We start from the raw sequence: 14,091 nt of genomic DNA on the forward strand, positions 1-14,091 counted from the left end.
ACCGGGGTAGTGAGCCAAGCATGACATGACCTGAGTTGAGCCTGCTGCGGGAGGCCGTGGCCGGCGGCCATGACAGAGGTCTCATGAAGGACCTATAAAGTGCAATATTATATCCCTTTTTCTGCTATTCCTCTCCTTGTGCAGTCAAGCATCTTTCTGACTTTTACTATTGCTTTATCTACCTGTTTGGCTACCTTAAGATCATCAGATAAAATCACCCCTAGAGCTCACTCTTCTTTCATGCTAAGAAGAATTTCACCACCAATACTGTACTTCTCCCTTGGATTTTTGCAGCCAAAATGCATAACTGCATTTTTTAGCATTAAATCTTAGTTGCCAGACCCTAGAGCATTCCTTGAGCTTTGCTAGATATCTCCTTATATTTTGCACATTTTCCTGGCTGTCTTCCCTATTGCAGATTTTAGTATCATCAGCAAAAAGGCAGCCCTTTCCTGACAATCTGTCTGTTATGTCACTCATGAAAATGTTGAAAAGAACCAGTCCAAGGACCAATCCCTGAGGCACACTGGTAGAAATTCCCCCTTTTCAAAGTGATCTCCATTTACCACTACCCTTTATCTCCTCTCACTCAACCAGTTTCTAACCCACTCAGTGAGGGAGCATGTAAGGAATTCCCTCAGAAAATCATAAAGGGCTAGGTACAGCTATCTGTACCGGTCCTCCTTAAGTCCCAACCTAGTAAGGGATTCTGGGATAGGGTGGGTCACTGCAAGCGGAGGTAAGAATCAGGGCCAGAGGGATGAGAGAGACCCAGGAAGAGAGTCAGAAGCCTCGAGAATGCGAACTATAAGTTACAAAGTTATATAAGTTACAAAGTTACAGTGTTCCCTTCATTCTCACCCAAGGTCAGAAACCTCGGGGTAATCATGGACAGCCAAATGACCCTCACAGGCTTCATTAACAATACTGTAAAGGAGTGTTACTTTAAACTCCAAGTTCTAAAAAGGCTAAGACCCCTCCTCCATTTCTACGATTTCAGATCAGTCTTACAATCTATCATATTCTCCAAAATTGACTATTGCAATGCACTTCTGCACGGACTGCCAGATATCTCACTCAAGTCCCTACAGTTGCTACAGAACGCAACTGCAAGGATTCTCACAAAATCCAACAAGAGGGACCATATTACTCCAATTTTAAAGAAATTATATTGGCTCCCAATTAAATTTAGAATCCTCCACAAGCTGTTAACAGTCACTCACAAGGCCATACACAACATCACTCCTCTGGATCTTACAATACCGTTACAAATCCACGCCTCCGCCCGTCCTCTAAGACTAGCCCAGAGAGGCACTCTTCAAGCTCCTATCATCAAGTCCTCCTTCAGAAAAAGAGCTCTGTCCGCTTCTGGTCCCAAACAATGGAATCTGCTCCCTCCGGATCTAAGGCTGGAACAATGTCCTCTCTCCTTCAAGAAGAGACTTAAGACTTTGTTATTTGACCAAGCTTTCTCATAACCTCTTCTTTCCGCCATGGTCTTAGTCCGCATTGTTAGGTTACCTCTCCCTTTTGAGGCTCTCTGAGTCCTCCACAATTAAGTTCCCGGCTTTCACCCAAGCCATGATGACCATTTGATTCTTTACCTGCTTTCACCCAAGTTACCATGTTATCTATTTTTTTTTCACCCGAGTTATGTTATCCAGGTTTTTTTTTCTACCTTGTTAAATGTAAGACAAGACTTTGTCACTGTTGTTTTTTTGCAGGTTGTAATGTAAACCGAAGTGATAATTAATCCTGTTAATTGAACCTCGGTATATAAAAAGTTATAAATAAATAAATAAAATTATCCATGTACACATGTGCACATAACAAGCCCCTAGATTAATCAAAATACTATAATTTTGTATGGATAATGCCTGACATCAGTGCTGGGCCATTGAATATTTGGCTATGTTTAGTAGCCACCACTTAGCTAGATAACTAACTTAGGATAAGTAGTTATTCAGATATTTAGTAGGTGGGTAATGGGTGGATCAGAGCGGCATTGCTTATCAGTTAACTTAGCCAAATAAGTGCCAGTTTTCAGACTTATCTGGTTATTAATCAGATAAGTTAGACCTACAATAGAGCAAGTCTAATTTATCCAGATATATCTTAACCAGCTAAGTGGTGGTTATTCTGTTTTATTTACCCAGGAAAAGGACTTTGGAGTCCTAGTGAAAAATATGTTGAAATCCTCAGCTGAGTGTGCAGCAGCAGTCAAAAAAGCAAGTGGAATGCTAGAACTGATCCAAAAAGAAATGGTGAATAAAACAGAAAAATATCACATTACTTCTGTATCGAGCCATAGTGCACCTGCATTTTGAATTTTGTGTGCAATTCTTTATTTATTTTTATTTAAAAACATTTCTATACCGTCTTTCACAAACAATAGTCGACCAAAACGGTTTACAAAATTTTTTCAAAAAATAAGAGATAAAATAAATAAAATGAAAATAAAATAAAATAGGAGATAATAACAACTAATTAGATAAAATAAATGACCTAAACAAATAGCTCTAAAAAAAACAAAGATAGTAAAGTTAAGAAAAAAAAATACAATCCCTGCTTTAAACCCTAAGGGGCGGATTTTAAAAGGCCCGTGTGCGTAAATCCTTCTGGATTTACGCGCGCAGTGCCCTCGCGCACCAGCGCGCCTATTTTGCATAGGCCGCCGGCGCGCGTAAAGCCCCGGGATGCGCGTAAGTCTCAGGGCTTTCAAAAAGGGGCGGGAGGGGGCGTGTCCGGGGGCGTTCCCAAAACGATGCGGCGTTTCGGGGGCGTGCCGCGGCATTTCAGGGGCGGGCCCGGGGGCGTGGTTGAGGCCTCCGGACCAGCCCCCGGGACCGGAGGACCCCCTTGCGCGCGCCGACCCCAGATTTTATAAGATACGCGCGTAGCCGCGCGTATCTTATAAAATCCAGCGTACTTTTGTTCGCGCCTGGTGCGCGAACAAAAGTATGCGATTGCACAAGTATTTAAAATCTACCCCAAATTCTAATAAAAACATCTCCTTAACATTTTATAATTGGGGGAGTGAGAGGCGATAGAGGCTGAAATACAAGAGAATTTCTACAATTGCTTTCCTACAAAAACTTTTACCTGCTGGACTCTGAACCGCCGCCTGGTGTGCTACTTCCTGGTTTGCGCCCTTCGACGTCATCAAAGGGGAGGAGCCGGTAAGGTTAAAACCGGCTCCCCCTGTGGAGTGTACCCGGGGAGTGAGAGGCAATAGAGGCTGAAAGACAAGAGAATTTCTACAATTGCTTTCCTACAAAACCTTTTACCTGCTGGACTCTGAACCGCCGCCTGGTGTGCTACTTCCTGGTTTGCGCCCTTCGACGTCATCAAAGGGGAGGAGCCGGTAAGGTTAAAACCAGCTCCTCCTGTGGAGTGTACCCGGGGAGTGAGAGGCGATAGAGGCTGAAAGACAAGAGAATTTCTACAATTGCTTTCCTACAAAACCTTTTACCTGCTGGACTCTGAACCGCCGCCTGGTGTGCTACTTCCTGGTTTGCGCCCTTCGATGTCATCAAAGGGGAGGAGCAGTAAGGTTAAAACCGGCTCCCCCTGTGACGCGCAGTTGTCGCCGATGCGCTGCCGAAGCCGCGCACGCCAAAGGGGCGCGCGTGGCTTTGTTTTGGATCCAAGGAAGGAATCGAGTTTATCTTGAAATATACACCGAATAGTAAGTAAGCCTCTTGTAACCTCTCATTCCCCCAATGGAGATCCTAGGAAATACTAAGGTGTCTTTGAGAAACTTATAAATTTATTGCCAGCTTAGAATGCCTCATACAAAGAGAAAGGGAAGATTGCGTCCGGAGACCCTGACTGTTCCAGATCTCTCCCTTTCTCAACCTTTAATTGAAAACTTTCTCAAAGTTTTAAATGTAAATACTCCTGGGGGTTCCAACTTGGATACAGAACAGGAGCAGATTCAGGTATCCCAGGAACAGTATCAGACCTCCTTAAGCCCAGGAGCGCCTTCGACTCCAGAACCGCCTAAACCCTTTTTCAGACCAAATCCAGAAGTGTCAAGCCCTACTGAAGATGTGGGTCTGGCACGTAATATCGGGGGGGGGGGGAAGTGGCCTTGAAGTGGGAATACGAGGAAATTCCAGTGACTGCCCGTTGGGAAATATAGAGGAGAACAACGGAGGGGAAAGCTTGCTGAAGGAACCCTCAACTTCGACACCTGATGGCGCCAAAGGAGGGGTAGTATCTTCAGATTTGAAGAGAGATTACTACCTACAACCTGGAGAAAATATAGTTAAGAGAAAAAGCTCCCAAATTAAAGACAATCATGGAGTTACATTGGAAAATATTAGGGAGGTGTTAATAGATTTGAAAACCTCTATGAATAATTTAGAAGTTAAAATGTCTGGGGTACAAGCACAAGGAGTAATATTAGAAGAGAAAACGAAGAAGAATTCAGGAAAATGTGAAAATATAGAAAAACAATTAAAACAGGTTCAGGAAGTTCAGATGGGATTGATTAAAGGGGAAACAGCTAATTCTAGGAAATTGGAAGTGATTGAGAATAATTTACGTTATAACAATCTAAGGATTTTAAATTTTCCTTCTGTTAATTTAATATCACCGTTGGAACAATTCAAAAGATTTTTAATTGAAAATTTGTTGATTTCCCCTGAAAAGATTTCCTTAATAGAAAAAATCTTTTTTATTGTTCTAAAAAAGAAGGAGGATGGTAATCCTGTAAATCAATCCCAACAATTAGAAAATCTTACACGTTATTTAGAAGAATCTATGGAAGATCAGGTTATTGCAAGAGATACTTATGTGTGAGGTTTTCAAAAATGGAGGATAGGGATAATGTTTTAAAACTGTTCTTAAGGAACCGAGAAAAATTATATCTTTCTGAAAAAATTTGGATATACCCTGACATTACAAAGAACACCCAAACGAGAAGGAAACATTTTATTCAGATGGGCCCTGAAGTAAAACAACTAGGAGCCCAGATGACAGTATACTTTCCTTGTAAATGCACTATAAAACATCTAAGTGAACGATTTGTATTTTTAGAACCATGTGAGCTTAGAAAATTCTTAGATTCTAGATTGGTTAAATAAGATATATATATCCAGGTTGATCTTAGGCAATTAGAAAGCGACATTTAATTCACCTTTTTCATGAACTGAGTCCTTATTTGCTCCCTTAGAAATTATATCTAGGATTTTCAGATTCCTTATAACAGGGTTAAGTAGAGATTTCTTTAATCAGGTTGAAGATTAGTATTATTTACTTATTGTCTTTGAATGCCCTAATATTGACATGTATGTTTACTGTCAAATAATGGTTGTAAAATTGCATAAACAAATAATAATAAAAAAATAAAAATAAAAAATTTATAATTAACTATGCTAAGTTTTTTACCAAAAACAGAAAAGTCAGACATCAGTAAGAATTAACTCAAATCGAAAATCATCTGAAAGTTACATCTAATTAGCAATAATATGATTAACTGAACATAGAAACAACAATATATGATGTTTCAAAACAGAATATATATTCATTTTCCTTGATCCACAAACACTTCTTTAAATAGATATGTTTTAACTGCTTTTTTAAATTCTTTATGATTGGTAATTTGTCTCAACATATCTGGAAGCGAGTTCCAGAGTAAAGGGCCCACTACTGAAAATGCTCTTTCTCTGGTTAAGTTTAATCTCGCTAGACTAACTGTAGGAACATCCAGTAAATTTTTACTAGCAGATCTAAGGCTTCCAGTTGATTTATAGAGCCGTAAAGTAGTACATAAGCAGGTTGAATCAGAATCATATATTAATGAGTGAATTTATATTTATATTTAACACTGAATTTAATTGGGAGCCAATGTAATTTAAACAAGATGGGTGTGATATGGTGTCTCATTGGAGATCCCGTTAATAAACGGGCTGCAGCATTTTGAATCTGTTGTAATGGTTTTAAAGTTGAATTGGGCAAGCCCAAGAAAAGACTATTACAGGAATCTAAACCGGAAAATATAAGAGATTGAAGAACTGTTTGAAAGTCAGATTTGAACAGAAGAGATTTTAATCTTTTTAATGTATGCAATTTGAAAAATGAATTTTTTTACTAGGTTAGAAACATGGTTTGTTAGAGATAACTTAGTGTCCGGTTGTACTCCTAAGTTACATGCTACTTTTTATATTTCTATTACCTCATTTCCTAATGTAATTGAAGATGGTGGGCTATTTGCTGAATTCTCTATTACACTCAGCAATAAGAACTCAGTTTTTTTTGTATTAAGTTTAAGTCTGCTATGACTTAACCATTGCTTTTCTGTGAACCCTCCGACTCAATATCATGGCGATATTAAGTTGGAAGTCCCGAAAGTTTAAAAAAGTAAAACATTAAAAAAAAAAAATTTTAAATGGGCCCGCGGCTGTCGGGTCAAAAACTGGATGCTCAATTTTGCCGGCTTCCTGTTTCTGAGCCCGTGGCTGTCAGCGGGCTCAAGAACCGACGCCGGCAAAATTGAGCGTCGGCTGTCAAACCCGCTGACAGCCACCGCTTCCATCAAAAGAGGTGCTAGGGACACGCTAGTGTCCCTAACGCCTCTTTTTACCGCCGGGCCTAATTTAAATAAATTAAGATACTGTATTGCGTGCACAGGAGAGTGGCCTGTGCACGTGCCGGGAGAACAGGCGTTCACCCGCTCTCCCGCATTTTTACTGTATCGGCCCATTAGTCTGCTGTCCACAGAGAACTTCAATTATAGCTAAGCAACTGTGCTTTATCTACGTTCCATTTTACTAATTGCCTTCAATCTCTTTGTTCTTTCCCCTCCCCCACTCCCCTATTTATAGGTATGGGAACTCTGATCAATATTAAGGATGTAGAACTGGAAATAGAATTCTGGTAAGTTCATGTTTACAGAGAATATCTAAATAAAAGTTTTTGCCAGTCACCTGCTTTTCAAAAATATATAGAGGTCATGCCAATATTCAAGGTATTTAGCCGGATAACTCGCAAATTATCCAGCTAAATGCTGAATTTTCAAAATTACCGATAATTATCATGCTTACTTTTAGCCAGATAAGTCATTATCCAGCTAAATATTATTTGAATAAACATTGGAAGTTATGGAACAGGGACAAATGAGTCGAGAAACTTAAATGGTTAACTGTGAGTTAGCCAAATAAATTAATCAGCTAACTCTAAATGTGCCCTGAAACAGGTCTAAACTTATTCAGCCTTAGTAGCTGGATAACTTTAATCGGTGATATTCAGCAGGATGTTTATCCCACTAAATCTAGCTAGATAAATTATATATTCAAGACATGGCTCTTCAGGCAAGCCTACCCAGATATTAGTCAAACTTAGCTCGCTTCCCTACACACCGCCCTCCATATTCTCCCGTACCTAACTCACCCCTCTCTATCTTTACACCTGGTCGTTACTAGGGATGTGAATCATTTTTTGACGATTTTAAAAAATCGTCAGATAATTTTTAAATCATCAAAATTTGTTAGAGTCGCGATACAATAGAAATTCCCCCGATTTATCGTGAAAAATCGTAAATCGGGGGAGGGCGGGAAAACCGGCACACCAAAACCAACCACCCTCCCGAACCCCCCCAAAATGTTTTAAATTACCTGGTGGTCCAGTGGGGGGGTCCTGGCGCGATCTCCCGCTCTCGGGCCATCGGCGCCATTTTGGCTGCCACTAATATAAATGGCACCGATGGCACGATAAAAAAAAACCCACCCGACCCTTTACAATTACCCCCTTAGCCTCCCCCACTCTCTCGACCCACCCCAAAAAACTTTTTACACATACCTGGTGGTCCAGGGGGGCTGCGGGCAGCGATCTCCCGTTCCCAGGCCATCAGATGCGCTAAAAAAAATGGCGCCGATGGCCCTTTGCCCTTACCATGTGACAGGGCAAAGGTAGCGCCGGCGCCATTTTGAATATTGGCAATACTGCCTGAGTGCAGGAGATCTCTGACTTTGAGGAAAAATTAATTTACCCGTCAACCTGGTCCCCTTTTATTTACTTATGGCTACGGTATATAGACAATATCTTCTTGATCTGGACCGGAACTGATGTACAATTTTTCTGTTTTTGGACTGAATTAACAGTTGTAACTGTCACCTACAATTCAATTTCAATATCCATCATACTCAAATCTCATTTCTTGATATCCTCATTTCTTTTGACAATGACAGCCTTACTACTTCCATTTTTCGAAAAGAAACCAATTGTAATACCCTCTTGACCTTTGACAGTCATCATCCTCATGTCTTGAAAAGCAATATACCAGTTGGGCAGTTTCTAAGGCTTTGGTGGCTGTGCTCGTTGAAGACAGAGTTTGTAAATCAAGCTAAGCAGATGTTTATTCAGTTCAAAGAGAGGGGGTACCCTCACAATGTTTTGAAAAAAGCCTTCAAACGCGTGTTATACGTTAACTCCGATCTGCTATTTTTACCACAATCAAAATCCTCTGATGATTTTATCAACTGCATCTTGCCCTTCTCAGCCCACAGCTGGGAACTTAAGGAAAATTGGTTCTTACCTGCTAATTTTCGTTCCTGTAGTACCACGGATCAGTCCAGGACAGCTGGGTTTTGCCTCCCCACCAGCAGATGGAGACAGAACAAGACTTTGCGGACTCTGTCCTATACCCCTGAGGTGCCACCTAGTGTCTGCTAGTATTAGTCAGTACCCAAGCAGAAATAAAGATATAAAAACCAGAACTGTCAACTATAAAAAACGACCTCCCCCCGAAGAGCAGAGGATAGGAAAACACTGCAAAAACCGCATGAATCAAACAAAACATGCCGAAACGGATCCCTAAAGAGGGATCATCAATAAAACTTGCAGAAAGGTTGACCAGCCACCAGCCAAGCGGACTCTCCATCTTCTCCCCGGGTGGGCATCTGGACTGATCCGTGGTACTACAGGAACGAAAATTAGCAGGTAAGAACCAATTTTCCTTTCCCTGTACGTACCCGGATCAGTCCAGGACAGCTGGGATGTACCAAAGCTTTCTCAACCAGAGTGGGACTGAGAGAATCCCGCTCGGAGCACACTGGCCCCAAAAGAACCGGGCTCTGGAGCCCGGACATCAAGCCAATAATGTCTTGCAAAAGTATGCGGAGACTGCCAGGTAGCCGCCCTACAAATTTCCTGTGGTGACACCTGCTGACACTCCACCCAAGAAGTCGACTGCGAGCGAGTGGAATGAGCCTTAAGGCCAGACGGAATTGGATGACCCTGGACCAGGTAAGTAGAGGCTATTGCCTCTTTCAACCATCGGGCAATCGTTGACTTAGAAGCTTTCTTCCCTTTTCTGGGCCCACTCCACCGCGCGAAAAGGTGATCTGAGAGTCTAAAACCGTTCGTCACCTCCAAGTAGCACAATAGAACCCTCTTAACGTCCAGCTTCTGCAACTCAGACTCTGGAGAAGAAGGGTCCACCCCCGCGAAGGAAGGGAGTTCCACAGACGGGTTCAAATGAAAGGAGGATACCACCTTCGGGAGAAAGGAAGGAACGGTTCTCAAGGAGACCCCTGCCTCAGAAATCTGCAAGAAAGGCTCCCTGCACGATAAAGCCTGTAGCTCGGATACTCGCCTAGTGGAAGAAACCGCCACCAGAAAAACAGCCTTCAAAGTGAGATCCTTCAAGGTCGCACATTGCAAGGGCTCAAAAGGAGCAGAACAAAGCGCTCTGAGCACCAAGTTCAACCTCCACGATGGGCAAGGACTCTGGACCGGAGGACGAATATGCTTAGCGCCTCATAAAAAACGAACCATGTCCGGGTGAGAGGCTAGCGCAACCCCCTGCACCTTCCCTCGAAAACTGCCCAGAGCCGCCACCTGCACCATCAGTGAATTGAATGCCAAACCCTTGGCTAGGCCTGCCTGTAAGAAATCCAGAACTTCCGGAATAGACGTTTTGGCGGGCTGCACATGATGGTCAATACACCAGGACTCAAACGCTCCCCAAACTCGAACATACGCCAAGGAAGTAGAAGTCTTTCGGGAACGTAACAGCATCGCCACCACCGAATCTGAGTAACCCTTACTCTTCAACCGGCGCCTTTCATAAGCCATGCCGCTAGACAAAAGTGATCTGCCTCTGTGAAACAGACGGGCCACTGCCGCAACAGCGTGGGAGACGGACGAAACCTCAGTGGACCGTCCACCGCCAGATTCAGAATATCCGCAAACCACGGGCGCCTCAGCCACTCCAGGGCCACGAGAATCACTCTTCCGGCGTGCCTCTTGATGCGGCGTAGAACCTTGCCCACCAACGGCCATGGGGGAAACGAGTACAGCAGAATGTCCGTGGGCCAGGGGAGGACCAGGGCATCCACCACTTCTGCCCCCGGTTCTAGTCAGCGGCTGAAGAATTGAGGAGCCTTGGCGTTGCGGTGCGTCGCCATCAGATCCATGGCCGGTCTGGACCACCAGTTGCACAGAACACGAAACGCATCGTCAGAGAGTTCCTACTCCCCGGGATCCAGTTGGTGGCGACTGAGGAAATCCACTTGGACGTTGTCCACGCAGGCAATGTGAGACGCCGCTATCCGGTAAAGATGCGTCTCCCCGCCCAGAGGAACAAGAGCTGTGCTTCTGCCACCACCGGATGGCTCCTGGTGCCACCCTGATGATTGATGTATGCTATTGTTGTCGCATTGTCGGAGAGCACCCTCACCGACCTGCCCTCCACCAACGGGAGGAGGGCCTGGAGCGCTAAGCGAACCGCTCTGGTCTCCAAGCGATTGATCGACCAGGAGGCTCAGGCTTCCTGCCTGGTCCACTGACCCTGAACCGCCATATCCCGACAAACTGCTCCCCAGCCGGAGAGGCTGGCATCCGTGGTCACTACGATCCAGCAGGGAGTCTCCAGGTCCATCCCCTGACGCAAGTTGTGCGGGGAAAGTCACCACTGACGACTGGAACGCACCGCCCCCGACAGGGGCAGGATAATGTGGTAAAGCCATGAGCGAGGCTTCCAATGGGACAACAAATTTGAGTGAAGAGGACACATATGTGCAAATGCCCACGGCAAGAGGTCGATGGTCAAGGCCATGAAGCCCAGGACCTGCAAATAATCCCAGGCTGTAGGTTGAGTGAGAGATTGGAAATCCGCCACTTGCTGCATGAGCGTCAAGATTCTTTCCTCCGTCAGAAATACTTTTCCTAAGGCAGTATCGAAATGAGCCCCCAAGAACACCAAGTTCTGAGAGGGGGTCAGATGGCTCTTCTCGGGGTTGACCACCCATCCTAAGGAGTCCAAAATTCAGAGGACACGCGCCACCGCATCCCTGCAGAGACTTTCTGACTTTGCTCGAACTAACCAATCGTCCAGGTAGGAATGGACCAGAACCCCCTCCCGTTGCAATGCGGCTGCAACCACCACCATCACCTTGGTGAATACCCTGGGTGCCGTCGCAAGACCGAATGGAAGGGCGCAGAACTGAAAATGGCATCCCAGGACCACAAACCACAGATACCTCTGATGATCCGGATAGCTGGGGATGTGGAAGTATGCCTCCATCAGGTCCAGTGAAGCCAAGAACTCCCCCTTGTGCACCGACGCTATGACCGAGCGAAGCGTTTCCATCCGAAAACGGGGTACCTTCAGAGCGTGGTTTACTCGCTTCAAATCGAGGATAGGACGAAAAGACCCGTCCTTTTTTGGTACCACAAAGTAGATGGAGTAACGCCCACGCCTTAGCTGCTCTGCGGGCACTGGAACTATGGCCCCTAGATCTTGCAAGCGCTGCAGGGTGACTTGCACAGCCCTGCGCTTGAGGCTGTACGCGCACGGGGACACGATGTAATGGTCCTTGACCGGCCGAGCAAACTCTAAGGCGTCGCCGTGCTCTATTATGCCAAGGACCCATTGATCAGAGGTCAGTTGGGCCCACACCTCCTGGAAACGAGACAACCGTCCCCTGATTCTTGGAACGGAAGGGTGGGCCGGTCTCACTTCATTGTGCAGTCTTGGAGCCCCCATGGGACTGGGGGGCACCGTCCCAGACTGGGCGATGGCCCCGAAAGGTCTGGTTCCAAGAAGCCTGGTGGGGCGCGCTCTGACGAAACAACGACCCTGTGGACCGAGAAGACTGGAAATGACGATTCCCCCGGTATTGAGCTCGCGGAGGAAAGAACTTTTGGACCAGGGTTTATCCTCCGGCAACCTGTGGATCTTATTCTCACCCAGAGACTTAATCATATCCTCCAAGTGTTGTCCGAAAAAGAGCTTCCCCTTAAAAGGCAAGGAACTCAATTGCGCTTTAGAAGACGTATCTGCCGCCTAGTGCCTGAGCCATAGGAGCCTGCGGGCGGACACCGCTGAAACCATAGTCCAAGCAGACGTCCTCAGAAGATCATACAGGGCATCCGCGCTGTACGCCATTGTCGCTTCCAGCCAACTAGCTCGAACCGCCACTGCGCCAGATAGGTCCGACTCAGCCTGCCAATCCTGAACCCAGTGGAGACAAGCCCTCTGGGCAAAGCTGCTACACATAGCTGCCCGGATCCCGAGGGCCGACACCTCAAAAATCTTCTTAAGCTGCAGTTCCAGTTTGCGATCCTGCAGGTCCTTTAAGGCAGTGCCCCCTGTGACCGGAATGGTGGTCCTTTTGGTGACTGCGGCGACCGCGGAATCAATCTTAGGGAGTCTGAGGAGCTCCAACGCGTCCTCTGGAAGTGGATACAATTTGTCCATCGCCCGTCCGACCTTCAAACCAAAATCTGGATTGTCCCATTCCTTGAATAACAAGCCCGTGACCGACCAATGAAAGAGAAAGGAACGAGCCGGACCTCGGAGACCCACCATAGCTCCAACCCTGGAATCCTCAGGCGGGACTTCAATAGCGAGCTCCTCCAGGATGACAGGTATCAGCGGCCCCAGCTCATCCCTTCGAAATAGGCGCACCACCTTGGGATCATCGCCGTCCACCGCCGGGACACCCCCTGGTTTGGATGGCTGAGAGTGAAGATCTGGATTTTCCTCCTGCCCGTCACCTGGAGCCGACGGGGGCGCTGGATTATCCTCCAACGAGTCCGACTGAGAAGACTCCGTCAGCTGGGACCAGGACCGGAGAGGGCGCTTCACTTTGGAGGCATCCGCACCCCCAGACTTTCGGGAGCATTTCCGCGAAGAAGACTCCCAGGGCAACTTGGGGCGCGACCTCTTCCCCGACTTGCGATCCTTGAATAACTTGTGCAGCATGCCAAAAAATTGGGAGGAGAACGAGGAAGAAGAACCCTCGGACTCCGGATCCTCCTCGTCCGAGAGATCCCTGGCATGGAGGTCCAGAACTGCGCCCCCACCAGGAGCAGCTGGCCTTGGGGAGAGCGGAGGAGGAGAGGACCCCTCTCCCAGCACCTCCAGCGCAGCTCTTTCCTGGTCCTGGAAAGTCTTTAATAAAGCCTCCGATCCAGCACTCAGCCGGAAAGGAGCCGAGTCCTTCTCCCCCCGATTGGGCCTCCGGGGCTTCCAACGCAGCTTGGAGGCTTCCCCAGGAGCCCTGACATGTAAATCCTGTGAGGGACCCTCCCCCCCAGAGAGACAGGCCGTACAAACTCCAGCGTGGGAAATCCGCGCGCTCGTACTGCCACAGGCAGAGCAGGCCGCACCACGCAGCATATCCCCGGGCTCGATTTTTGGCTGCCCGAAAAAAGAACCGCGGCGATCGGAGCAAATTCCCGGTCAAACAACAGGCCGAAAAATGGCGAAAACGGTGCGAACACCCGGCCGGACGGTCCTTACACCTCAAGGCAAGTTTTTAAAGCGTTTTACAAATTTTTGAAATTGTCCTGTTACCTGTAAAAAGTCAGGCTGGCTGAGAGTGAGAGAGCAGAGACCCCTGGCATCACCCTTGACCACGGCAGATGTAGGGTCCCCAACCCTCTGCTCTGCAGCCTCGAGGCCCAGGGGGGATGGTCCCACCAGGACCTGAAAACCCCCTGGGAGGCTAGACGCTGTGCACTACTTGCCTTCTCCTGCAGAAACCAGCTTCTTCTTTTATTTATTTATTATTATTTTTTTAAACTTAAAGGAACCCTGTCCCCCTAACTAACCAAAAAGCAGTACTAAGCTATGCAAAG

General features: G+C 46.3%; 1 protein-coding gene across 3 annotated transcripts in view; it reads left to right on the top strand.

Moving 5' to 3' along the window:
* Nucleotides 1-14,091, top strand: part of LOC115095247 — a 392,965-nt gene that overhangs the window by 180,498 nt on the left and 198,376 nt on the right. For all 3 annotated transcript variants that reach the window (XR_003857731.1, XM_029608666.1, XM_029608667.1), the window contains one exon: nucleotides 6,831-6,882. Coding sequence is in view for 2 of the 3 variants with exons in the window: in XM_029608666.1 (XP_029464526.1) it covers nucleotides 6,831-6,882 (52 nt within the window). In the remaining variant the exon portion in view is untranslated. The remainder of the gene's footprint in view (nucleotides 1-6,830; nucleotides 6,883-14,091) is intronic.

Source organism: Rhinatrema bivittatum, chromosome 7, assembly GCF_901001135.1.
Source record: "Rhinatrema bivittatum chromosome 7, aRhiBiv1.1, whole genome shotgun sequence".
In the NCBI taxonomy this organism is placed as follows: Eukaryota; Metazoa; Chordata; class Amphibia; order Gymnophiona; family Rhinatrematidae; genus Rhinatrema; species Rhinatrema bivittatum.